This window comes from Beauveria bassiana (assembly GCF_000280675.1).
Source record: "Beauveria bassiana ARSEF 2860 unplaced genomic scaffold BBA_S00001, whole genome shotgun sequence".
NCBI lineage: Eukaryota > Fungi > Ascomycota > Sordariomycetes > Hypocreales > Cordycipitaceae > Beauveria > Beauveria bassiana.
The window spans coordinates 1515316-1541233 of NW_007930836.1; the positions used below are offsets into that span (position 1 = coordinate 1515316).

The 25918-nt window shown below is 53.6% G+C and overlaps 10 protein-coding genes across 10 annotated transcripts; 5 read left to right on the forward strand and 5 right to left on the reverse strand.

Moving 5' to 3' along the window:
- Positions 1 to 850: 850 nt before the first annotated feature.
- Positions 851 to 1803, forward strand: BBA_00500 (calcineurin-like phosphoesterase; the record flags this gene model as incomplete). The annotated part of the gene is made up of 2 exons (XM_008595597.1): positions 851 to 1170; positions 1227 to 1803. The coding sequence occupies 2 exons, from the start codon at positions 851 to 853 to the stop codon at positions 1801 to 1803; spliced, it is 897 nt and encodes a 298-aa protein (XP_008593819.1).
- Positions 1804 to 2014: 211 nt separating this feature from the next.
- Positions 2015 to 4009, reverse strand: BBA_00501 (negative acting factor; the record flags this gene model as incomplete). The annotated part of the gene is made up of 4 exons (XM_008595598.1): positions 2015 to 2278; positions 2353 to 3111; positions 3168 to 3872; positions 3950 to 4009. 4 exons carry the CDS (start codon positions 4007 to 4009, stop codon positions 2015 to 2017), a joined length of 1788 nt encoding a protein of 595 aa, XP_008593820.1.
- Positions 4010 to 5019: 1010 nt separating this feature from the next.
- BBA_00502 (Ras family protein) lies at positions 5020 to 6018 on the reverse strand (the record flags this gene model as incomplete). The annotated part of the gene is made up of 2 exons (XM_008595599.1): positions 5020 to 5753; positions 5826 to 6018. 2 exons carry the CDS (start codon positions 6016 to 6018, stop codon positions 5020 to 5022), a joined length of 927 nt encoding a protein of 308 aa, XP_008593821.1.
- Positions 6019 to 8808: 2790 nt separating this feature from the next.
- On the forward strand, positions 8809 to 9964 carry BBA_00503 (SUR7 protein; the record flags this gene model as incomplete). The annotated part of the gene is made up of 3 exons (XM_008595600.1): positions 8809 to 8841; positions 8974 to 9328; positions 9387 to 9964. 3 exons carry the CDS (start codon positions 8809 to 8811, stop codon positions 9962 to 9964), a joined length of 966 nt encoding a protein of 321 aa, XP_008593822.1.
- Positions 9965 to 10358: 394 nt separating this feature from the next.
- Positions 10359 to 12006, reverse strand: BBA_00504 (Serine hydroxymethyltransferase; the record flags this gene model as incomplete). The annotated part of the gene is made up of 4 exons (XM_008595601.1): positions 10359 to 11349; positions 11408 to 11772; positions 11846 to 11896; positions 11959 to 12006. 4 exons carry the CDS (start codon positions 12004 to 12006, stop codon positions 10359 to 10361), a joined length of 1455 nt encoding a protein of 484 aa, XP_008593823.1.
- A 1380-nt stretch (positions 12007 to 13386) lies between these two features.
- BBA_00505 (ferric reductase like transmembrane component) lies at positions 13387 to 15250 on the forward strand (the record flags this gene model as incomplete). Its single annotated transcript, XM_008595602.1, has 2 exons — positions 13387 to 13789; positions 13869 to 15250. 2 exons carry the CDS (start codon positions 13387 to 13389, stop codon positions 15248 to 15250), a joined length of 1785 nt encoding a protein of 594 aa, XP_008593824.1.
- An 858-nt stretch (positions 15251 to 16108) lies between these two features.
- On the reverse strand, positions 16109 to 18654 carry BBA_00506 (RNA recognition domain-containing protein; the record flags this gene model as incomplete). Its single annotated transcript, XM_008595603.1, has 3 exons — positions 16109 to 17286; positions 17338 to 17517; positions 17574 to 18654. The coding sequence occupies 3 exons, from the start codon at positions 18652 to 18654 to the stop codon at positions 16109 to 16111; spliced, it is 2439 nt and encodes an 812-aa protein (XP_008593825.1).
- Positions 18655 to 19857: 1203 nt separating this feature from the next.
- BBA_00507 (peptidyl-tRNA hydrolase domain-containing protein) lies at positions 19858 to 20558 on the forward strand (the record flags this gene model as incomplete). Its single annotated transcript, XM_008595604.1, has 3 exons — positions 19858 to 20108; positions 20162 to 20422; positions 20474 to 20558. 3 exons carry the CDS (start codon positions 19858 to 19860, stop codon positions 20556 to 20558), a joined length of 597 nt encoding a protein of 198 aa, XP_008593826.1.
- A 654-nt stretch (positions 20559 to 21212) lies between these two features.
- Positions 21213 to 22646, forward strand: BBA_00508 (putative calcium/calmodulin-dependent protein kinase type I; the record flags this gene model as incomplete). Its single annotated transcript, XM_008595605.1, has 2 exons — positions 21213 to 21395; positions 21474 to 22646. 2 exons carry the CDS (start codon positions 21213 to 21215, stop codon positions 22644 to 22646), a joined length of 1356 nt encoding a protein of 451 aa, XP_008593827.1.
- A 1053-nt stretch (positions 22647 to 23699) lies between these two features.
- BBA_00509 (PAP2 superfamily protein) lies at positions 23700 to 25160 on the reverse strand (the record flags this gene model as incomplete). Its single annotated transcript, XM_008595606.1, has 2 exons — positions 23700 to 24651; positions 24742 to 25160. The coding sequence occupies 2 exons, from the start codon at positions 25158 to 25160 to the stop codon at positions 23700 to 23702; spliced, it is 1371 nt and encodes a 456-aa protein (XP_008593828.1).
- Positions 25161 to 25918: the final 758 nt, after the last annotated feature.

The window sequence follows — 25918 nt, forward strand, 5'->3', positions numbered from 1 at the left end:
TACCCTATACCTCATAGTCTAAAACGACCAAGTAAACCAGCCTACCCTGTACCTCACGGTCTAAAAAGTAGCCTACCCTAGAATAGTTACCTATACCTTACTATACTCTATATATATCCTAGAAGATTACTTTTCTAAGACTATACTTAGGATTAGTATAGGCTTATACTACTAACTTAGCTAACTAGAGATAATAATATTACCTAGATATTACTCTAGAAGCTATATAAAGTCCTAGATATCTATTATAAACTATCTTAATTTCTTTATCTATTCTTCTTATTCCTTTCTTCTTTATAATATAATACTTAGTAATAAAATAACTAACTTTTATTTAGGAATAGGTACTTATAGTAGTAGTATAAGCTTAAGTGCTAGATATTATGCTCGCTGAGACACTGTTAGTCGCTGCCCTAGCCCGCGTCGCCGCCGCCGCTGTCGTCGCAGTAGCGCTAACATCTAAACTGACGCTGCACTTTCCGCTGACTACAAGCTTCATATTTCCGTCTTTAACGATATCTATTTCAGAAAAAGTGATTACACTAAACAATTTAAAAAAAAAAGTAATATATATATAGAGAATTACCTAACTTATCCCGCTGTCTTTGATGCTGCCGGCTAAGGCCCGCTATAGGACATTAAGACGTCTGCCCTTATAGGCACCATTATGGACGCCGAGCAGCCGTAACTCGTCGTCCTCAACGGCGACCTCATCTCGGGTGACGAGTACTAGGGCAGGGAGATTCTCGACCACGTCGACTGCATCGTCCGGCCCGTCGCCGCCCGTCGCCTCCCCTGGGCCTCGACCTACGGCAACTACGACAGCAACTATAATCTCTCGGGCGACTAAATGTACCACCGCGAAAAGACGTACAATGGCTCTTACACGGAGCGCATGGTTACCGCCGGTTCCTCCTCTAGGAGCCCCAACGCCGGCGTCACAAACTACTACCTCCCCGTCTACGCCGCCGCCGCCGGCTGCGACCCGGTTTCTGAAGAATTGGCCTGCGTGCTGGAGTTGCTGCTCTGGTTCTTCGACAGCCGCGGCGGCAAGTATTACCGCACGCACACCCGCCAGCCCGGCTGGGTCGACGAGACCGTGGTGGACTGGTTCATGGCCACGAGCAGGCAGCTGGCGGACCAGTACGGCAGGGTGGTGCCGTCGATTGCGTTTGTGCAGCCGTGCTGAAGAAGCAAGGCCCCGGCGGCCACGTCGACCTTCAAAGGCACCCGGGCATCAACGACAACAAGATCAACGGCCAGAGCCACGGCTGGCCGCGCAACGCCAACAACGCCACGCGCACCGGCGACCGCGGCGGCTACACTGGGCGCGACGTCCCCTTTATGCAGGCACTCGTCGCCACGCCAGGCCTCATCGGCCTGTTTTACGGCCACGACCACGGCAACACCTGGTGCTACCGCTGGACCGGCAAGCTTGACGGGCTAGACGTCGACGCGGGCATCGCCGGCGCCGGCTTACACCTCTGCTACGGCCAGCACACGGACTACGGCGGCTACGGGTACTGGGTCCGCGGCGAACGCCAAATTGTGGCCACAAGGAAAGGGCTTCGGAACGGGACGCTTGACACGCACACGATGCTAGAGACGGGTGAGGTCGTTGGCAAGGTGACGCTGAACAGCACATTCAACGACGATGTGTATGACACGGTGCCAAATGTCAAGACGTTTATGCCGCTCTCGGCGGGTAAGGAGTCGACGAGTCTGGCGGTCACTTTGCGGCCGGCGTTGGCGGTGCTGGCCCTTTTGCTTTTTTGTAATAAAAGGGGTCGAGCAGCATGGTAGTTGTAGCATAGAAAGGGGCGTTTGAAGGGTTCAGCTCTTGTTTTAGCAAAGCTTTATGCATGTACAGTCGATATACCCAGTTGTGCAAGGCAACAAAAGTTATGACATTTGGTTTCATTATATATGTGTTTCGAAGGATATCAAGTTTTACTTCCCATGGGCGAACAGACGGACAATGGCCATAATCGACTTTGAAGCTGACCAAGACCGTCTAGCAAGGGCCTTTCTCTGGTGGTTGCGCCCTGTCACCCCATTGCGAGCGTGAATGAATGGTCAACTCTGTACTTTGTGTGACACTCCCGAATGTATCCCTGCCGTCTTCTTCGGGTTCAGTCGTTGGGCCAAGAGCATACTCATTCTGCAAAGTTTCGGCCACATCGACTTCTGTCACAGGTAGCCTCAAGCGGCGCCACCGTTGGGCACTGCGTGAGTCGTAATCCTGCAGTATCTTCGTGGAGGGTGTCAAACCCGTAGACTATAGAATCCGCGATTAGCTAAACCATTGCTGTGCTGGAGCTATCAGACGAGGAGTGCCCGTTTCATACATACCTTTTCCGCAAACGCTGCGCTTCGCAGACCAAACTGATGCGCCATGAATTGCAGCCTACCCTTGGCAAACAAGCGCTGGTCCTCCGTTGCAAAGTCGTGGTCCTGCATCGTCGTCAACGGGAGCAGTGCAAGAAACGCTGCGAGGCTGCTCTCCGTTCCATCCTGCCCGCACGCAAAACTCGGCATCGTCGGCAGCAGCGCCGTGCGATTCCTGAACCACCCAAGATGATACGGCACCCCCGCCATGGCCTCGCCAATGACGTCGGCGCAGCGCTGCGCAAGAGTTGCGTATTCTGGGAGCGACTGTAAATCCGTGCGTTGGTGTATGAGGGCAGAGCACCGGAACATCGAGTTGACCAAAATGAGCCGAGACGTTCGCACCATGCTCCAGATGCCTCCCACCCACGGACCTCGGTAGCTATGAACTGGGCCCGGAAGAGCCTCCATCTTAGCTGGGTTGGCCGAAGAAGCGTGAATCCACGCGGCAATGCCAAACTTGAAGTACTCTGGCAGCGTGTCGGGCCACTTCCGGAAGTGCTCCTCGAGCGCTTGGCACTTGGCCATGATGACTGATAATTGGTCAAAGTCGTCGAGTGTGGCACAATCGAGGTCCAAGAGGTTTTCTAGCTCATTTCGCATCTCTGTCGTCTTTGTCGTCAAATGAAGCCCTACCAAGGCGTACCTGTCTTTGAACGTTCCTTTACCCCACCATTCAGAGCTTGTCGGCGGAGGTTTCCCTTGCAACAAACCAAGCAGAATCTACAGGCGTAAGTCGGTCTTCGGAGAAACTCGTATATGACGGAGAAATTTCTTACTAATTTGACTCGCACCGCAACAAAGATGCCCATACCGAGATCAGTGTCGAGTCTCTTCCAGCTTCTACTGTTCATCAGTTGCATCGACCCTGAAACATGAAAGCTCCATCCTTGAATGCCGTGTGTGCTCGCCGATTGTATTTCATATATTGCAAGGAGCATTACCGTGGCCAGAGTAGCATCGCATGTGGCGACACTGGGACGGGACAGGGCGTCCGATGTTGCAGCCAACGCTTTGACGTAGAATGAAATGGCCTGCCGCTCGACTGCTGGATCAAGCCCTCGTCGAGCAAAGGAGGAGAGCGAGCAAGCCTTGAAGGCCAAGTGGAACGGACTACCCTGTGCCGCCTGTCTGGAAATAGGGAGCAGGAACTCGAAGATGCCCCTGTTGGTGCCTGGTGGTGAAAGGAGGACCCAGTTGGAGAGAAAGTGACAAGATGCGGCGTCTTGTAGAGTAATCTTGATCGTCGAGTCCAGTGGTGATGAAGCTGCGTCTGCTGTATACGCAGCATAAGCGCCCCAGTGATTGAACAGGTATTCCTCTTCATCATTTGATGATGAAGAGCTGGAGTGCGACGTTTCCTTTCTGACGGGCTTGCGAATCTCAGTATACGGCCGGAAGTGACTCTTTGCCAGGACGGGATAGCCAGGGCACTGTCGTTTGATCTTGCGACAACGATTGCAACAAGGTTTCGTCTCATCGCACTGTCAACCCGATCGTCAGCCACTAGTACCTAGAGTAATCCGATGTGCGCTGAGCACGTGTGTCAGGACATGTATACCTTGATCTTGCGGGACCTGCATAGATAGCAGCCGCGGGATGGAACACCGGTATAGACCATGGTGAGCGTAAAGGAAAGTAACAGAGGCAGAGGGGTTATCTTGAGGAAAAGAAGGTCAAGCTGATAGTACTGGCGATATCAGACGGTATTTCCAGGTCCACCTCATCAACGGGCGACGCACGCCACAGATTAGCCAGCGCTGGGCGAGTGACCATCTCCGTCTGGGGAGGCTGTGCAGTAACAGGCGAGAGCGAGGCTGCGCATTAAGAGAAGTTGAAGAGCTTTCAAGGAGGGGCAACATGCGCGTCGTATTAAGGGGGTAGACGTGATTGAATTTTTTCGAGTCGATGAGACAAATCAGGTTCATCCCAGAGGCCTGGTTCGCGGGCAAGATCAGGTGGGGGTGGAGTTGACGAGCCAGAGCCAGCTGAATTTTAGGCGTCTACTCAGTAAGCCTGCACGGCTGCGACTGAGACAAGTGAGACATGTAGGCCGAATCAGTGCATCTGCAGGATTTGATTCAAACGTGATTGATCCTTGGATGACGGGTTCCGTGTCGCTCCGTCCACACATACTGCCTGGCTATCGATAATCCACATCTCCATGCTTTCAATTCACGAGGCTGGCTCGATGTCGTCGCATCGACTTGCCAGCCACGACCAAGGTAATGAACGGGAGCGTACATTGTAGCGTACATTGTGCTTTAGAAACGGCCAGCACAATGCCAGTGCCACAGCAAGCCCTGCGGTAGGACATCAAACGCCAGCCCCTCCGATCCGTACATGTATAAACTGCCCGCCACTTAGAAAATGCAGATAACGAGAGCAAATGAAGATTTCTTAGATTCAATGCATGAACAATCCGCCACCAAAGCTAAATGCAAACTTATGATCCAATCATGCCAATACTTGCTGAAACAAAGATAAAGGACATGTACAAACATCTGAAAATGCCAAGGGGAGCCTTTGCAACGGCTTCTCGGGTATCGTGTTGCAAGGGTCGAGGCCCGTCTTTATTCGGTGACAACCTCAAGGGCCGCAATAGCCCGGAGCAAAAGTAATTCTGTCGTTTTAGCAACACCTCGACCTTGGTGTGGGCGCCTCGTCGCGCCGGTCAGTGTCCTCGCTCCCGGGACGGTCCACCGTAATGGCGGGCGAAAAAGCTGGCGAAAAGAGCCAGCTCCTGCGGTCCCGGCCAACGCGGAAGCTGCCCTTGTGGTCGCGGCCGTCAAAGTAGCTGCCGTCCATGCCCTCGAGGTAGCCTGGCGTGCCGGGCAGGGCGGTGGCGAGGAGCAACTCCTGCTGCATTTTGCGGTTCTGCTCGACGAGCTTGCGGGCGACGACGCGAAAGACCTCCTCAACGCCCTCGCCGCTCTCGGCGCTGATTTCGTGGCACGCGTCCCAGCCCACCTCTTGGCCCCAGAAGCCGGAGCTGCGCTTGGAGCTGGGGCTGCGCGGCTCGCCAACGGGGCTGGCAGACGGCAGGCTCGTGTGTCCGTAGGGAGCCGTTGAGGCTGTGGCTGTAGGCGGCGGGGTGCTGCCGAGGCCGGGGGCCAAGTTCTCGGCGACGTATGCGATGCAGCGCTCAAAGGGCACCTGGCGCGCCGAGGGGTCGCGGGCGACAATGTCGGCCTTTGTGCCCACAACGTGTAGCACTACGTCGTGGGGCAGGTTTTGCCGGAGCTCGGTCAGCCAAACGCCCATGTCGACAAACGACTGTGCGTCGGTTATGTCGTAGCAGAGTATGCAGGCGTTGGCGCCGCGGTAGTATAATCGGGAAATGGATCTGAATCGTTCCTGGCCGGCTATGTGGGGGGGGGGGGACATTAATTAGCACACTGATACTCGATTTGATCAAGGCTTTGATCTGAGCTAACCTGTGTCCCATATCTGGAGCCGGACAACGGTATCGCTATCCGTGTCGACGACGCGCTTGGTGAGAAAGCTGGCGCCGACGGTGGACGTGATCTGGGCAGGGTTAAATGCGCCTCTACAGTAGCGCATGACGAGCGATGTCTTGCCCACATTTTGGGCGCCAAGAACGACAATCTTGGCCTCGAGGGAAGACATTATTCTTTTTCTCTTGTTGTGTTAGCAACGGCGGGAGCGTTGCTCGTTCGCGGTAGGCGGGCGTCCGAGTGTGGATACAGGTATCTAACAAAACATGGCAGGGCGGCTTTGGAAAAGAAGACGCGCTATTTACAGCACAGAGCAAGATTTCAGGCAGTTCGACATGATCACACCGACATGGCTAGCAGCGCGGTTTATGTAGAGGTCGGAGGGTGGCAAGGGAGCTCGAAGGCGGGGAGCGACGATAGTGGGTTGTTGTGGTAGGCGAGCTGCCGTTTTTGCGCCGGCCTTGTGCGCTCCGTTGGACGTGGCTTGTGTTAAAACCCAAAAATTCGGTCTTGTCTGGTATGTTGCAACAGACGAGGCTTGTATATGTATTCGTGTCGCGTCGGTGGTGTTGTTTGCGTGAGCGAGGAGGCAATGGCTAGTCGTAAAACGGCCTTGTATAATCTGGTGGGCAACGGGAAGTGAGATTGTAGGTAGGTAGGCACGCGGGTGACAAAAAAAATGGCCCATAACGAGAGTACCGAAGTTTAGCTGCCTATATTTAAATAATTCTTCATAAACCCTAGAAAATGTTTATTAAGTGAAGATGAAGACGAGATTAAAGTTTAGTGACTAAATTATTTCTTGTGTCTTTTATGAATTTTTATGAATCTTCTATTATTGACTATTCTTTGAGCCTTTCGTTAAGTATTATGCGGACGCCTTGCAAGAATGGGCCAGCTTTTTTGTCACCCCCTTGGTAGGTACCTAGGTATGGACGACAAACGTCTTTTTTGGGCGGGCCACGACGGTAATTTGGGCGAGTGGGGAATGGCAGAGACTACTGTAAGCTCAGCAGTCACTTGTCAACCCGCCAAATGCCGCTGTAGTGGTTCCCCGCCTTGATCCCTGTCTGTCTTTTTTTTTTCACGTTGTATCATGATGTCAGGCAAAGAAAACAACTATACGTTGCGGGTTGGAATTGACATGTAATTGCCGCGAGTGGCTCACGGGACCTTGGCGTGGGCACTGGCATGTGGTCAGAGTGCGGGGAGGTTTGTTTCCCTGGTGAACGGTTGGCGGTCTGTCTGCATTGTACAGATCAGTCGCTGGCGCAAAACAGACCGCATGTACACGAGATAAGGCTCCCCAGAAGGATATATGATTTTATATCTACAGGAAGTCAAGGACTTTGGCCATATTTCAAGTGAAATTACTCTATTGGGATCGACATAGTCTATTTATCGTGTCGGGTTGCTTGCGATGTACTGAGTGGTGGTAGATTTACGGCGCGCATGTCCATTGTACGAGGCTAGTCCGGCGCTGCTCCGGTGCCTTCCAGGCCTGTCACGCCTGTCACAGGCTATCAGACCCGCTGTGAGTGGCCGACCGACGTCATTGTTTCTGTCGCGATGGCCTACTGTGGCCATTACAGGTCCAGATGGTGCTATGCCGCTAAATATGCAGGGTCTCGCGCATTCCTGCGAGATGTACATTTTTACATCGTCACCTTGTCCGTGTGTGGTCATCGACCGGTTGGCGGTGAAAAAAAAAAGGCAAAGCAGAGACGGTTAAATAAGCAATTCGGCGCGGCCTTGATATTCCGACATGGAAGCTTTTGCAGATAATGATACAGCCTGTTCATGTAATCAACTATCTTGCTCATCAGGAGCATTGTTCAGCCTTTCGTGCCGCCGATCAGCACGTGTACCTGCACGCTCTTATCGCGAGCTTCGTTGTAGTAATTAGTACGTTGGTGCACCCACACCATTAGATATTTTTGGTTATCAGCGCCCAATTAGTTAACCGCATCGCGCCGCTCCATAGATACTACTACCTTAGGTAATCTGCAAAAATCCCTGGAAATTTTTTACGTGGACGATAGATGAATTGTCTCCCTCACTGCGCCTCTTCGGCGTCGTTGTACCCAAATTGCACATCTTGATCAAGGTGCGATATCACTCGCCCACTTCCGTTTTAAAGAACAACTAGCCGTCGTAATGTATTGCAAAAGTGCAGATGCCGTAAATTCTCTGTTCAATTTGGCGTCTTTTGATGACACCTTTGCCCATAGTCTCCATCACTAGACAATTACCAGCGCAGTTTAACAGTCCGTATTGTTGAGTTTTAATGGGGTTATTTTCACGGAGATATGCTAAGCGGACTGACTCTTTCTACTTAGCGGACCGACCACGTGACGAGATTTTCCTCAGTACATGTATCTCGGTGTATTCTATATGCAAATTTAAGTACCTAAGAAATGACTATGATTTTGCTGCTTCGCCTGCACGCGCGCGCACGTACACGCACGCACGGATACGTATACGCACGCACGTACACGCACGAAGCCTTTAAAGGGCACTCGAGGCGTATAAGGCATCGTAGGCAATTAGTTTATTTAAAAGAAAAATCCCATTTTCGGTGCGTGGCTAGCGAAACGCTCTCTTAATGCTGTTAGTTTGCTGCGGTACCTAGATTTTAGTGTGTTGGGCTGCAAAAGGTGAGTACTCTTTTAGAGGGATGTCACGTGGTCGGTCCGCTAAGTAAAATGAGTCGGTCCGCTTAGCATATCTCTTTTCCCGAGCCACTGAGCTGTTGTCGCTCGGGAAGTCGCAAACCTCAAACTCCCCGACCGAGAACGTGATTGCAACGGCACAGCCCATATGTAAACCATGGAAACCCCGAATAGCAGCACATGCTTGTTCACACAAAATACAAATCACTCGCTCGCACGGCTTCTGTCAAGTTTTCTACAATTTTGTTAATTCACAACAATCATCCTTATTTTCAGCCACTTTTTTCACAATGCGTCCGTCCATCTTGCGACTCTCGGCCGTTGTGAGCCTGGTCTTCACGCTCATTTCGAAATACCGGCACTCTTGAAAATTACGCTGTATTGCGCGTATGTTATTTCTGCGACGAATGCCGGTTACTTCCCAGCATTTTACTGACTTTCGATGCGATTGCTAGGTCAACACTTCCATGGCCCCCAAGGCCGTGATTGAGTTCGGTCTCAATCAATTAACTGGTAGCAACAGCATGCGCTCTATTGAGGAATTGACCTCTCGCAGCAATAGCTGGCTTGATAGCCTAACTTCGGACGTTGGGGACTTTCTCGACGACATTGAAAAGAACATAACCAACGCGTTCACCCATGGCATTGACAGCGTCGTTGGCGATGCTGTTGCGACGGCGAAGCGCCAACTGAACATTTCAGACTGGTACTCTTTACATGTTCTGGGCACTTGCCAGGGCGATTACACGCCAAATGCGACTGTGAGCAATCCGGGTCGCCGCACAAAGGGCTGCAGAGAAGACGTGAGGCGTGAGTTGTTCTCTTCCTACTCTTCGGCCGCATTGATTTCTAACTGTCTACTCCTCAGATCGTTTCAACCTTGCCGAGGTACTGGACCAGCAGTTTCAAATCGGTAGCCGCAACGTGAGCCTCGGCGACCTTGAGTGGACAAACTCCATACGGGACCAGGTCAATGGAATCAACGACGACTTGTACTCTCTGGTCATTCTATTGTCCCTCGCCTTTGGCTTGCTCGGCGTCGCACTGTTTTCGACCGTGGCAAACGTTGTCTGGCCTGGGAAGAAGAGTCTGGTTCTCGCGACGCTCGTATTAACGACGCTTGCCAGTAGCATCATCATGGGCGCAAGCATAGCAGTAAATGTGCAGACCTCGCGATCGACAAGTGAATTGAACAGGAGGACCAAGAGAATCGGAATAGAGACCTCGCGCGGCAACCCATTCCTGTTCATCATCTGGACACTGATGGCCTTTACAACCATAGTGTCGCTGAACTGGCAGGCATTGTACCTGCTAGTGAGACGAGATGCGCGACGCGCCGAGATTGTCAAGTACTCTGCCAAGCGAGATGCATCAGGACAACTATTAAACTCAGGATCCGATGGACCAACTCAGCGAGAAAAATCAAATAAGAAATCAAGACTATAGTGCTAGAGTACTTTCTTCCGTTCAACATACACGTCAATAAAGGACTTGTTCAAGCATGGGGCTTTGTGTAACTTGGTCAAGCATGAGGCTTTGTGTAATCATGTTGAAATTGGGTATTATTTTGGATAGGTTGCGGGTGACGTTGAGCACCTCCGCAGGGTGTATATTCGCAGATCTGCAGGCCACGGCCTTCCACCCGACAGGCCAAAAAGACAAAGTGACAAAATTGAATGTAAAAAAACAGAAATCAAGTACGCCCATCCCAGTATCGAAATGCATGTTGTTGAACATTCGCCATTTCTAAGAGATCGATTTTCCATGTTAAATGCCGTTTCCCCCATGATCGTCATTTGCTCCAACAGAGCAACTTTTTGTTATTTCAGACAGTTGGCAATTAGATGCCAGCCTCGAGGCGCCAGCCCTCAACAGGCAGGGGGAAGGTGCAGCACCACGCGGCAATCTCCTTGCGGAGCTCATTGATGCGATCAACTTCGCCGCTGGTTACCTTGGCCTTGAAGTCCTTGAGTTTGTTGGCCTCCCCGGGAAGGGCCGCCTGAGTATCCTTGCAAATCTTGATGGCCTCGTCAATGTACTTGGCGACACGCTGAAACTCCTTTTCGCCGAAACCACGCGAGGTCATGGCCGGGGTGCCGATGCGAATACCAAAGGGTGTGAGGGCGCTCTTGTCGCCGGGAATGGCGTTTTTATTGCAGGCAATGTTTATCTGCTCAAGGACCGTCTCGAGACGGGCGCCGTCGAGCTTGTGCTCGCGGAGGTCGACGAGGATCATGTGGCTGTCGGTGCCATCGGCAACAAGCTTGTGACCGAGCTCCTTGAAGGTCTTCTCAAGAGTCTTGGCGTTGGCGACGACCTTCTCCTGGTAGGCCTTGAAGTCGGGGGTCTGAGCCTGCTTAAGAGCGACGGACAGAGCGGTGATGGTATGGTTGTGGGGACCGCCCTGGTGGCCGGGGAACACGGAGAAGTTGATGGCATCCTCGAGCTCGTAGAGGGTCTCCTTGCCGGTCTTGGGGTTGACAGAGCGAACACCCTTGCGGAAGAAAATCATGGCGCCGCGGGGGCCACGGAGGGACTTGTGGGTGGTAGTGGTGACGATGTCGGCGTACTTAAAAGGAGTGGGGATAACCTCGGCGGCGATCAGACCCGAGATGTGAGCCATGTCGACCATGAGGTATGCACCGACCGAATCGGCAATCTCGCGCATACGCTCGTAGTCGATGAGACGGCAGTAAGCAGAGGTACCGGCGACGAGAACCTTGGGGCGGTAGAGGATGGCGTTCTTCTGAAGCGTGTCGTAGTCAATGATGCCAGTGTTCTCGTCGACGCGGTAGGGCATGGTCTCAAAGTATGTAGAGACAGCAGAGATCCTATGAGGTATTTTGTTAGGGACTGTTCGCAATACGGTAATCGGGGCTCTCGACATACTTGCGCTGGGGGGTCTGGTAGCCGTGGGACAAGTGACCACCGTGGGGGAGATCAAGACCCATGAGACGACCACCAGGAGCCATGATGGCCTGGTAGACCTGAAGGTTGGCGGGAGATCCACTGAGGCTCTGCACATTGACACCCCATTTGTCGCTGTCGAGGTGGAAGGCTTCGAGAGCACGCTTCTGGCAGAGAAGCTCAATTCTGTCAATGTGCTGGTTGCCACCGTAGTAGCGGGCGCCGGGTAGACCCTCGGAGTACTTGTTGCTCATGGGAGAGCCGAGAGCGTCGAAGACGGCACGCGAAGTAATGTTCTCGGAGGCAATCAGGACAATGGACTCGCGCTGGCGCTGGACCTCGTCTTTCTGTAGTGTAGGGGAGGGGCATTAGCGCGGGGTTGCAGAGAAAGGAGGCTCTTCGCTGGCAGGGCAATCTTACCATGATGGCGGCGACCTCGGGATCAGACTCGAGAAGAGACTTCTCAAGCATCTGTTGAGAAAAGCATTAATTAGCTGTCGATGAGGCTGGGTTAGCAGCAACATGGTACTCACTTCCTTGTGAGAGGCGGAAAGAGCGTATTCGGGAGTGATGGCAACCATGGTAGCGGTCGGTGTGTGATTTCCGGGTGATTGGAAAGAAAGGGGGATGATGTGAATGAGGATTGAAGAAGAGCACGACTATGACAGAGGAAAAATCTCTGGGGGCACACGGTGAGGGCTTTATTAGCAATGGATTGACTTCGTCTTTGGGGAAGAAAAATTTCATCAGAGTCGAGCCAAGGCGGGGCAGCTGGGAGGCGAGACGGCAACTAGAGCTGATAAGATAGGCCATGTTGAGTGGCAGTAAGGTACCGGCCGTGAATCGGCTCCAATAGGGTTGGTGGGGTGGCGACGTCGGCTGAAGTTAACATCAATTAATTGAGGTTTGGCTCATTCTTTAGAAGTTGATAATTCTGTGGAAGTTGTTCTAGGTATTGATAGTTCTTTTCCGAATATATTTTATTTAAAGAAATAAAATGCCAATGCCAGCCGCTAACGAAGCAGAGACGCATCTCATTGCCATGCTCTCTATCTATCAAAGCTATCAAAGACATGGGCCGACGAAACAGTCACCGATGGACGGTGCAGGTAAGTACCTTCCTAGGTACCTAAGTGCAGGCCAATACAGCCGGCCAGCAGCCCCTCACCCTGGCCGGCTCATCGCCCGTCTTCCAGCTTTCACCGATACCGGTCACCTGACCGGCAACAATTCATCATGCCCCTGATCTTCTGTGAAGACTATACAAGTCAATTGGGACGAATACTGTGACAATTCATCTGTGGAATAGGCAAATTTCGGCGTTGGTAGCTGCAGCTCCGGATGGCTCACGGCCACGGAAGCAGGTTCTCCTTATGCGGAACCTCGCATCGTTAACAATCCGAGCCAGCCGCACTAGCTACTACTTTATGGAACTTCATGGTAATTCAGAATTCGACATGGAACACTCCATTTTCCACGACCTGATTCAAAGTAGATCACGTCAAGGCCTAGCGCCAAGTCATTCAGTCATGCTATTCGAGATTCGGATCGTCGCCTACCCTGCAACGCTGCCAGCTACCTGCTTATGCCGCGTCCTTAGCATCAGTTGCTGCTCAGCTGCTATCTCTGCCTCAAATCGTGTCTCTCATTGGTGCGAAACATCCTCAACGCAGTAGTTTCATTCTCCAAGGCAACATGTCATCAAGGCATCGACGAATTGAGGTCCCTGAAGGAGGCTGATAAGCTCTGATGCGACCCTGCGGCCAGCCCCCCACTGATGGCTCCGCCCAGCTACCGTTGCAGCATTTCGCCATTTAGCTGCCACCCATTAGTTAGCAGCAACTGCGTATTCAGCTACCTAGGGATCGAGCAACGTCGACAAATCCCTCTCTTCATCGGATGCGTCCTGTGCACCTCGCCCTTTTGTCGCGTCAACGACGACGTGCTTCCCCGGCAAGACAATGGGATGGCCGTATGAGTTTGTGAAGCTGACGCCAGAGGAGAAGCACGCTCGGCGTGATGTGCTCGATCGTTACGGCCTCATCGCCCACTGTTCCGCACTGGCGCCCATCCTCGTCTTCGGCCTCATCCAGCTCGTGCGGCTGACATATCGCTACGCTACGGGAATCTTGCGCGGCGCCGACGGCCAGGGCACCTATGCTGAAATTCCCAACTCGCCGGCCTTCAAGGCGCAAGAACATACGGCCGCCAGCAAATTCCAGACGGCATGGGCCAAGTTCAGATGGTGGATGGGCGATGAGTTTCGCCTCGCTGGAACCAGCTGGGGTCGCAAAGAGGAATGGGCCGTAGGACTTTTTTGGACAGCATGGTTGCTGCTGCTGTGTTTTTTAGAAACTGGAAAAGGTCAGTACTAGGATCACCCTTCAACTGGATCACCCTTCAACTGATAGGCAATCAACTAGCCAGCTAACCCGCATGATAGACTACTTTCACCTCACGAAGCGCTTTGGTATCATTGCCGTATCGCAGATGCCGATCCAATATCTATTATCTCTCAAGGCGATGAATCCCTTCGCCTGGGCCTTAGCGTCGTCGCATGAAGAAGTCAACCATTACCACCGCATCCTCGGCCGCATCAGCTACTGCCTCGTTCTCGTACACTTGGTTCTGTATAATGTATACTATATCATGGCCAGCAAGTGGGTGGCCAGAATCTTTGCGCCCGATATCTTCTGCGGCGTATTAGCCTCGCTTCTATTCAATGCTATTGTCATCACGGCCATGAGAAGAATCCGCCAAGTTGCCTACCGCGTCTTCTTCATCACTCATCTGGCCGGCGCCTTCTTTGCCCCCACGCTGCTCATATTCCACGCCAGGTCTGCGCGGTGGTATGCTATTGAGTGCTGCGTCATCTTCCTGTTTGATCTTGCTGTGCGCAAACGCTATTGCACCGTGGCGCTGGCCACGATCGAAGCCATCCCTTGCACGACCCTCGTCAAAGTCACCGCGCCGCTTCCACCCGGGCATCTAGATTACTTCCGTGGCGCACCGGGATCACACGTCTACGTCAGTCTGCCCACGGAAGGCCGCAAGGAATCAGTCCCCGCGTCGCAGTCCGCCCTCTTTGACTATTCATACAACCCGTACTCAGTCGCCTCCCTCATCGAAGATGCCGATGCCATCGGCTTCGTCGTGCGCGCGCGGCGTGGCGCCATGAGCCGCGTCCTCACCGCCTACGCTGCGGCCACCCCAACCGCCGAGTCCCCCGAGGACGCCAAGGTGCGCCTCTCCATCGAAGGGCCGTACGGCGCCATGGCGCACAAATACTGCGCCCTTCTCACCAGCGGTGCCAGCCGCGTGCTCTTCGTCGCTGGCGGCGTCGGCGCGACCTTTATTCTGCCCATCTTCCAGGCCGTGCAGGCCGAGTTGCCGCTCGCGCGTCTGCAAATGATCTGGGCTATTCGCGCCGCCGGCGACGCGACGTGGGCCGTGCCGGCCAGCGCAGGCAGCAAAACTGTACTCAATGACGAGCGCATACAACTCTACCTGACTGGCGACGGCGCCGCCACCCCCGATCCCGACGGCGGTGATGAAGGCGCCTCCGCGGTGGAACTGCAGTCACTGCCGCCATTGCGCAGCGCCTTTGGTCGGCGTGCGCGCATGGGCAAGGCCAATCAGAAGAACCGGCGACGGCCCAACTTTGAAAAGATTGTAGACGAGGCGTTCAAGCTCAGCGGGCAGGGCGTTGTCGCGATCGTGGTCTGCGGACCGAAGGAGATGGCGGACGAGGTGAGACGCTGCGTGCGACCGTGGGTAATGAAGGGCCGCAAAGTGTGGTACCACAACGAGAGCTTCGAATGGTAGAGCTCGAGAGGGCAACAGTACATCAATCCTTTCTACGTTCACTCTACGGCTACTCAGTTGTACATACATCTCGCTTTTATTCTGCCCAGTCCCATTCATGCAAGCCCTGTAATCCAGCGAGCAGTGCATAAGTCTCGTAAATCACGTAAAATGGTAAAAACACCGACATTCACACACAAGGATGCTGTCTGAAACCCCTGATGACATGATGCGGCGTCACTACGATATCTGCTTGGGCATCGTGGCGACACGCATCAAAGCCAATGGCTGCTCTCGCTGTGGCCTCCCCGTGTACACTTCATGTCATTTTGACTATCGAGATAATGCGAATAGGCTCGGTCCTCCAGCACATACGACCATAGGCAGTAGAAAACAACCGCGTCCCGTTCGCTCCGCTGAAGTTAAGCTACTGACCGGCAGATTAGTAGTTGGGTCGGTGATGACCAGCGAACCCCGGCTGTTGTATGTTACTTTTTGTCCTTTTACCATTCTGTACATTTGCGGCCGTTTTGATTTTCAATTGTGCAACTCATATAACTAGACAAAGGGAGACAGATGCTCGCTGAATTAGAATCACTGTACATGAAAATGGGCAGAGTTTCTGTTATTCTGACACTGGTACTAATAGGCATTCATCTTCGCAAATGGCTTTCGTGCTCTCGTCTCCTCTATACCAAATGACCCCAGCGCCAGTACTGTTCGCCAAAAGAAGCACATGCACACACACGCACACACACGTACTGAAATAGTCTCGGGGGAATGAGACAGCAGAAAACGCCAGATCTCAAAGTTGCATACGAGGATGAGCCAATATACATACTACGGTCTGAAAGTCGGTGCTCTTCTTCGATTCGTTAACTACTGTCGGTAACGAGATAGATGGGCCATGATGTTCTGTACCGCCGCCGAATCACCGTTGGCTGCGCCGCCGGGTGCTGGAGGGCCGGGATGAGGATAAGGAACCTGGCCACCACCGTAGACGCCGCCGTAGTGAACAGCAGCCGGCGCAGCAGGGGCTTGCACTGTGGGACTACCGCCGAGGGCACCAAGGAGGGCGTGAATGTCGACCTGCGCATTGCCCGCGGGTGGCACAGCCGCATTCGGAATGGTATTGGGTACGGGCGCGGCCATAGCAGAGAGAACTCGCTGCAGGGTCGCGTTGTCGACGTGACCAACGAGCCTGGCAACGTCGGCCATGTTAGGGACAGAAGCAGTAGTAGCAGGCACGGACTGAGCGTACGGGGCTGGAGGAGGAGCGGCGTCATAGGGGCCACCGCGCGGAGGATGTTGCTGGGGGGGAGGATGGTACGCCTGCTGGTAGCCGCCGTATGGCTGCTGAGGGTATGCAGCGGCGGCGGTGCCGGCAGCCTTAGCGCGGAGGACAACCTCGCCGGCTATGGTGGGGTCCAGATCGACGTACTGGTCGAAGCGCACATTGTTGGAGCCACCGGAACGATCAAACACCTGCACAGGAATCTTGCCGATGCTCTGGGCGCGCATATCGAGCTCCACAACGGCATGGACGCCCTCGGCTGCTTGGCGCTGAATCACCTGGTCTTTTGGAAACCGAGGATGTAAGAACATAACTTCCGGCCGCAGTCCCCTTTTTCTGAAAGAGTCTTCGACAAAGGCGACAAAATCGCGGTTGACTTCTTGCTGAAGAATGATCTGGATGTCGGGAACATCGGCACCATACCTTCTAGGCAGGTCGATTTCTTGCTCTTGATGACGGGAGCGCCCACCATACGGACTGTTACTTCGCTGCCGATACCTGCCCTTGTCGTGTCTGCCATAGTCGGGAGATCTGGAGCGATCACGTCCGCGGCCAGAGCCGTGAGTCTTGTCACGGCCGCTGTACGAGTCATCGCGTCCATGATAGCTTTGGCGACGGGGTGAGTGATGGCGACCCCCGCGGCGATCATCTCTGTCGTGAAATTTGTCGCCTTTGCGTGGACCATCTCGGCCGCGGCCACCTCTCTCCGGGCTTCTGTTGCGTTCCTTTTTGGACTTGTCCTGAAGCTTTGATATCTCAAGGTCTGCTTTCTGATTAGTTACTGCGAAAAAAAGAGATACAACGTGTTACTGACGAATACGACGACCCTTGATCTCAACACCTTCGAGATTTTGAACGGCCCTCCTGCCCTCCTCAACAGTGTGGTATTGAACAAAACCGTATGCCGACTTTAGAGAGATTTGAGCCAGTCTGCCGTATCTGTGAAAGATTTCAAACACATCTCTCTTTGAGACTTTGTCACTTGATAAGTTTCCTGGCACATGTTAGTGGCTAAGCTATACGTTGGCATTGACAACGTTTCCGGCGTACCAATGAACAGACGTGAGCCTTCAGGGAAGCGGTCCCACTTGGCTTCAGACATGTACTGTCTCTCGTCGGCTATGAATTGGTCCCAGAGACTCTGATATTCGTCTCGGGCTTGCTGAGCTGGGGCAGACGCGGCAGACGCGGCAGGCGTAGCATTTGGCACAGAGTCATCATGACTGACTTGGGGTAGCAGCGAGATGGCACTAAAGACTTCATTTGAAGTCCCGACCGCAGATTGAGGAGCTTGTAAGGGTTCCTGTAAAGAGGCCTGGCTATATGAGTGGGCCGCTGGTTGTGGGATAGGCGGGCGTGGCGGGAGTGATGATGTGGAGGCTAGGGTCGTTGGACTGCCATTTCCGCTAATTGCAGCTGGTAGGCTTTCGGATTGGGTGGCAGCTGGGTTGGCAGCAACATGCGATTTATCGACATGAAAGTTCAGGGTAGAACTGGGCTCGTCTTGCGAGAATGGCTGCAGTTCATGTTGGGGGTCTGCCGGAGGGGTCCGGGGCACTTTGTTTGCTTCAACAGCTGGGATAGTGGCATCAAGGCCTGCGTGTGTCTGGGCGGCAGGTTGGGAGGCTGGAGCGTCGGACGTGCTCGGCGAGGGATGACTGCTAGAAACAGGAAGAGAGGAGCTTGCCGCGTCCTTTTGAGCTTGAATGGGCTGGGCTTGGCAGACAGTCGAGTCTGGCGCAACTGATACGTCTACGGAGGCGTCCCGGTCCTCCTCTGCTTGGTCTGAGCCGACGGGCGAGTCAAACATTTTGGCATAATCGTCGTTGGGATCTTGATCGCCCGTGTCGGTTGGAGCTGGTAGTTGAGGATCAGTGTCCTCGGCGTAGGCATCGTCAAAGCTGTCATCGTCTACAAAGTCGTTGTGGGCGGCTTCGCTGGTGGAACTGGCGATGACTTGAAGCGCCGTCTCTGGCGCGTCTGCGACTGCGGCAACCATGGCCTCGATGCTATCAAGGGCGTCTTGTAGCGCTGGAACGACAAGAGGAGCGCCGGTATGTAAAGGAGAAGGTGAGACGGGCGAGAGACTGGCCGCCGTTGCGTGGATTTCGGGTTCCTGTTGGTCTGTCATGTGCGACTCCGCTGTGTTTGGCTGCAAAACGCAGTGGTGGAGCTACCTATGGGTGAGGGCGTGGGCGTGGGCTGGGGCGATGCTGAGACTACTCCATGCGGTTGTATCGCGGATAGGAGTCGCTGGTTAGGGAATAGCGCTCAAATCTAGAGGAAGGCGGAAAGTGTGAGGGCTGCGTGAAAGACTTGAAGTGTGAAATTTGTGTTGGTGAGAACGATAACACGTAGGTGGTCGCGGTTGTTAGGTGGATTTGTCAAACGGACGGATTTAGACTCTTTGGAGTGTTTCCCGACTGATATAGAGGACAAAGTAGTGATGGTAGCAGTCGAGATGGAAGAAGCTGCGGCAGAGCGCAGGCTGAAGAGCACAAGTTGAAGATGGAAGTTGGTTGGGTGAAAGAAAAGACGGGACGAACAACAAGTCTGGTTGAAAATTGAAGATGGTGGCTGAGAGCCTGGAGCCTAATGCTGTGCACCTGGTAATACATACCTAGGTAATAATGGAAAATTTCAGGCCCCAAAGCCGCGCGCTAGGCGATTTTGAGCGATGCAGGCGCTACGTGGTTGGTAGAGGCGGTCACCTAATGCGCGCTGCAGCGTGCTGTAGGGAGGTGGCTACAGCGGGGCGCGGCGAGAAGAGGTGCAGGTACCTAAATACCTTACGGTAATTATTACATCAACCTTGGGGAGCAACACCGGAAACTCTTCTACTGATCCATGCCAATATAGGACTGTAATTCATGGCCTTGCAAATCAGTATCCAATCGCAAAAGTGTAAAACAATAGCCATCATCTTTCAACACGACGACGAGGGCTTGTCACAGCCTACCTATGGTCTGACCCTTCTGCAAACCATCGCAGCAAGCCACCTGCAACCACCTTCATGCACCTGAAATTACAGCACCAATAACCCACTGACAGGCGCAACTGGAGGTCAGAGGATCATTGAAACAACAGTGGGGCGCCGCTGTAACCAACCATCACGCACGCTTGCCCGAGCAGACCAAATATCAAGGCCATGACACCATCAATTCTCTTCGACACCACGCATTCGCGTTGGGCAACGGCCGATGCTATCTGAAAACTAGCGCAGCCAACTCATTTCAACACATTGGACCTATCAGCTGGGTCAGCATCTCATTTCTTGCAACGGCCGTCTGCATCGATCGGCGCCCCTTCCCACAGCTCTGGGTGATGGGCCACAATGCGCTTGAGGTCAGCATTGGTGCCACGCGCCATCCTTTCTCCAACGTCCAAGTCGAAAGCACCATTCCCAGTGGTATCTCGGATAGCATTTATACGACACAAACGTTACATTGCCTTTGATTCGGACCTCGATAAGGACGCCCTCGCCGTGGCGCGGAAATGGCATGCGTCCTTTGAGCCATCTCAGCTGCCAAGTGGCACGACAACATATGCTCGATCCAGCGGCCCAGGCGGCCAACATGTCAATAAGTATGTTTCCTGTTTATGTAGTCATTCTTTTATGCAATATTGACAGACCAAAGAACCGAGACAAAAGCCATCTCCGTGTTCCCTGTCAAGGATCTTCTAGCCGTCATCCCGCCCGTCCTTCACCCCAGCCTACGCGTGTCGCCGTATTACACGGCTAGCAGCGATTCACTCACATTTCAAGCCCAGACCCATAGATCGAGGACAGCAAACGCCGACGAGAATCGTGAAAAGTTGGTTTCTGTTATCAAGCAGCTGTATAACGAAGCCGTGCCCGCAGAAACAAGCAGCGACAAGCATGCCAAGTACAAAGAGGTGTATGTGATTGCCTGTAAACCTTGCGGCCTTGTCTATACTAACCAAACCAGAACCAAGCGATTCCATGACTCCAGGCTCAAGGACAAGAAAATTAAAGGCTCAAAAAAACAATCTCGGCGTGGAGGTGACATGTGAGCCACCGAGCTCACCTCTCATCTCTCGACCATGATGCCTGGCCTTTTGCCGGCCTTGCTCACATGACACCAATAAATAGCTGTCGAGATTTGGGTAACGGCAAAAGAAAGATGCTGGCTGTCCCAAATTGTACCAATACAATCATGTAAAAATACGGAGCAAATAGGCACACCGCGGCATATTCAGTCTAGAGCTGGTAGCCCAAATAAGCCAGGAATTACATTCCACATCATTGAGCGACAGAAGCTTCCTCTATGTAGTTGGAAATAGAGCCTCCCACGTTTTACTTGAGTCTTCGCCGGACGATCCGTGGCAAGACAAAGCGAAACGATCTGAGCCAGCTTTATTGAGCCCTCTGCAGTCTGTCGCTGACCAACCCGCCAACGACCGCATCTCCCCCCCACCTATCTCCCCCACTAGTGTGCGTAGACACCATGCCCAGCGCATGCATTTCGGCTTTCCTCTCATACTGGCAAAATTCTATATCGCCACCGTTTATTTAGACTGCGAGACAACGCCGACGACCCCTCTCCCCTATTGTGAACGGCTAGCGTAGAGGCGACACCCATACACAACTGGACAGCCTAGGCGACAAGTTATCGAGCGTGCACCGGACGGATCGACAATCAGTTCCTGGACATTGCCAGACAAGACATGGCGAGCCAGCAGGCGACTGCCTCGCCACAACCAGCGATCCAGCCTTGCCGCTACAAGGTCGGAAAGACGCTCGGGGCAGGCTCGTACTCAACGGTAAAGGAATGCGTGCACATCGACACAGGCCGGTACTATGCCGCAAAAGTCATCAATAAGCGTCTCATGGCAGGGCGAGAGCACATGGTAGGTTGGGCGCTGTCAACCGACACGTCCCATCTCGACAACCACATCTTTTCTTGCTAACTCACGAGTGCGCGGCAGGTGCGAAACGAGATTGCGGTGCTGAAAAAGGTGTCGATGGGCCACCAGAACATCCTGACGCTGGTCGACTACTTTGAGACGATGAACAACCTTTACCTGGTGACGGACTTGGCGCTCGGAGGCGAGTTATTTGACCGAATCTGCCGCAAGGGGTCGTATTTCGAGTCGGACGCCGCCGACCTGATCCGGGCGACGTTGTCGGCGGTGGCGTACCTGCACGACCACGGCATCGTTCACCGCGATCTCAAGCCGGAGAACCTGCTGTTCCGGACGCCCGAGGACAATGCGGACCTGCTGATTGCCGACTTTGGACTGTCGCGCATCATGGACGAGAGCCAGTTTCACGTGCTGACGACGACGTGCGGAACGCCCGGCTACATGGCGCCCGAGATCTTCAAGAAGACGGGCCACGGCAAGCCCGTCGACCTGTGGGCGCTCGGCGTCATTACGTACTTTTTGCTCTGCGGCTACACGCCCTTTGACCGCGACACCGACTTTGAGGAGATGCAGGCCATTCTCAAGGCCGACTACGCCTTTGCGCCCGTCGAGTACTGGCGCGGCGTGTCGTCGCACGCAAAGGACTTTGTCCGCCGCTGCCTGACCATTGACCCCGCGCGCCGCATCACCGCTCACGAGGCCCTGCAGCACCCGTTTGTCACCAGCGACGCGCCCTCGGACGGCGCCGGCGAGAACCTCCTCCCCACCATCAAGAAGAACTTCAACGCCCGACGCACCCTTCACGCCGCCATTGACACCGTCCGCGCCATCAACAAGCTGCGCGAGGCTCAGCACCTCATGATGGACGGCGCCCACTCCAAGGAGCCCTCCCGCGGCGGTGGCGACGCCTACGCGCCCCCGGCGTCGCCCGCCGCCATTCGGAAAGACGACAGTGGCATCGTCATGGACTCGTCGTCGGCGTCGTCGTCCCCGGTGGCCGCTGCTGCTGTGCCACCCCCTCCGCGCGAGACAAAAGATAGCGGGTATTCGACGCAGCCCGAGGGAGGCGTCGCGACGCCGCCAACGACAGCGGCCGCGGCCAAGGTAGATGCTCGCAGCGACGGCAGAATCTCCAAGGGCAGCAGCATCCCGGCGGCGCTGCAACCGGGGCATATTGCCAACAAGGTGATTCAGACGAGCAAGGGCCTCTGGGGCGGGTCACCAGTGCGAGACTGAGTGATTGTCGCTTGGAATTGTAATATATCAGCCGATATTTGGTTGCATGTTCTGTGTTGATTTTCTCTTCTCATGTTGATGTACTTCTTTCTCTTGCATCTTATTGTGCTTCTTCTTCTTCTACTATGTTGCTCTGATGGATGGACAAGTTTGATACCAGCAAGCCACACACATGTCTATATATATTGTCTATATATATACGAAATGACGACCCATTGATTTTACTTGATATTACAAAAGGAAATGCCGATTCACGTCGAGATCCCTCGTGTCTGCTGCCGCACGAATAAGATTAGACTGCCCAGTCACGATTCACTTTGACAAACGTTAAAGTTTTTAATGGTTTTTTTTTTCATATTGCTTCTACCTTCTAATGTCTAGCGAGCGGTATCTTTGGTATTGTAGTTCAACTTTCAACTCGACCCCATCACCTCGTCCTGGGTGATGAAAATGAACCGAGTTCTCAATCATTAGTCGGCCCCAGGTCTTTGAAAAACCTTGACACACGGCAGTGCCTTGAGACCCTTCTCGTCATGTCCGTCATGGCAAGGGCCTGAGCCTGGCCCTCCCTCGTTGTATATATATAGCGAATGTTCAGTGCATGTTTGGTCCTTTCAATTCCCATTCCCAGATGCGCTCCAATGCAACGTTCCCTCCTGTTCACCGACCCCTTCCCATGCACGAATTAAAATAGTGTATGTATACATTACGTAGTTCTATCGGCTTTTGTCCTTCCAAAACGTGGCCGTACGTAAGAAAAAATGAATTAGAAAAAGGGGCAAAAAGCCAGGTCGCAAGAATGCCGAGGCCACTTCCCTGCGTGATTACCCCCCAAAGCGTATTAAAATTAAAGCAGGCCTCGCATGCCTCGAAAAATGGCTTAAGACTCCGAATAAGGCGTGTCGAGACAAAGCACGACAACTTTGTAAAAAACACCAATGTTTTGCGCCAAGTCGCTGTGCCGATGAATACCAAAGATGTAATAAAGGTCTGTCGAAAATTAAATGAAGCGTGTTGAAGATTTGTTCGGGTCGTCGGGCGCGTGTGAGCGTCTCATCTGACAACAACATCGCTGAGCTCGACGTCTCTGCGCTGGCTGTTGCGATCCCATTGTCCGTCGTGCTCGGTATCCAGATCCAACAGCCCAGGTATTGTCTCCTCAGAGGTAACTGGGCTCAGAGTTCCACTACTAGAGCTGCAGCTCGAGCTGCTGCCGAGGGTCCAGTCGTCGCTTTGGCTCGATCGTCGGTTGTCAATGATATTCAGACCGAAGTATTGACCGTATTCTTCGTCAGTAATGGTATGACGGTTGCCAATCTCGACATAGTCGTATTCCCAGCGCGTCAGCTTGTCGGCCTGTCTCTGCGGCAACCACCTAGCACGGGCAGTGTAGAAGAAGGCAGCGGCAATGAGACCGCCTCCGACCAGATCAACGGCGTAGTGGTGGCTCAAATACATGGTAGCCCACCAAACCCAGCCAGCGTACACGATGAAGAAGTTGCGGAACTGAGGGAAGGCGTGGCTCATAAAGAGAGCTTCGAGAACGGCATTAGCGGCGTGGAGCGAAGGGAATGCGCCAAAGGGCAGAGGGGCGTTTGTGAAATTAGTGGTGTAGAGATCGATTCCGAAAATGGCGTCGACGCGCGCGAGGCCAGCGGGAGAGCCATGCATGCCATATGCCGCGGGCGAGAGACCGTTCTCATTCTCATACCATGGCGGTGTGCATGGGAACATGAGCTGAATTGTGACACCACAAATGCTCATCCAGCCAAAGGTGCGCGCAAAGACGTTGACAGTGCCGGGCGCGGCAAAGATGAATAGAATGAGAGAGCAAATGGCCGGCGCTCCAAAGTGAATGATACCGTAAGGTAACCAGGCCAAGATGTCGAGGACAGGATGTTTGTGGGCGGACAGGATGTTGGACAAGTTCGCGCCATACAAGACGTTTTCGAGGGCAGGGAGAACGCGAACCCAGATATGCGGACGATACTTGTAGTCGATGAAGCTGCATTGAAAAATTAGCGACAGCCCTGTATACAGAAGGCGTGATTGGTTCGAGAGGCAGAGTAAACCGTCGTTTTGTGGGACAACTTACCGACTGCAGAAGAAGTAAAGCAGCCAAATCCAAATCATGGACGAGGGGAGCAGAATCTGGCGTGTGGCGGGCATGAGAAGCAGCCAGGCGGAGGCGACGAGGGCGAAGAACTTGAGCGCCGGGGCCGAGGGCGCAATGTAGAGAGAAAAGAGGGTGAGAAAGAGGAGGAAGATGTATTGCAGATCCGTCTTTTTGAACTCGTGTTTTTGCAAGTCGCGCAACCCATCCCATACACTAAAGGAGGTGTAGAGACTGGTGATATCCTCGACGCCCTGATCTCGAGCGTTGGACTTTGTTCTAGGGCGACGACGGCTGTGATAACGCCGAGGAAGGCGGTTCAGGAAGGCCAAGTTAAGGTTCTCGGTCAGGAGATTGGGCAGCTTGGGCTTAGCCGGGAGGGCTCCGGCACGATCCGTCATGATTGCGCGTGCGCCGGAGGCGACGGATTCGAGTAGGACAAAGCAGCAGGGTCGTAAGCACGGTGACTTTCGCGAAAAAATGTAGGTGTCGAGGTTAGAATGTGTTTGAGGTTGCGAGGCAGCCAAAGGCGAGGTGGTGACGTGCTGCCGAGGTGGACACTGCGCTGAAGGGTGTCTTGAGACGACAACCAGGCAGAGAAGCGGGAGTAAGAGCAGTGTCGGGGTATGGGCCGGGCTATTGCATGCTATCCAAAAATGAACAAGAGAGTGTTTTGCGTTGAGGCTTTTTTCGTCTTGTTGCCAGGCGGTCGTGGGAGAGGGACCAAGTCGGCAGGGTCGGCGCTTGAGTCTCGATGGAAACAATCGTCTGGCAATGGCTGGCACGTGCCCAATGCAGATCAAGCTGGGCAACAGGTCAAGGCCGACTGGACAATGGACGAATAAGAGGCAAAATTAAGAGATGCCGGGGAAAAAAGCCGCGGGGATAGGAAGCCAACGAGGCCTCGACGAGAGTTGTGGGAAGAGATGCGGGATGCAAGAAGGAAGAGAAGAGGAAGGGTGTGCGTGCGTGCGTGCGTGCGTGTGTGTGTGTGTGTGTGTGTGTGTGTGTGGCAGAGGAATGAGGTGTGGGAAGAGGAGGAAAATTTTGGGGGGTGTTGGGGGCAAGAAGGTACTGCGCGGGGGCAGGCAGGCCAGGGAGCCCCAGGAGCCCAGGCGGCGCAGGGCAAATTCAATGATGACGGGTTTGCTGGGAAAGA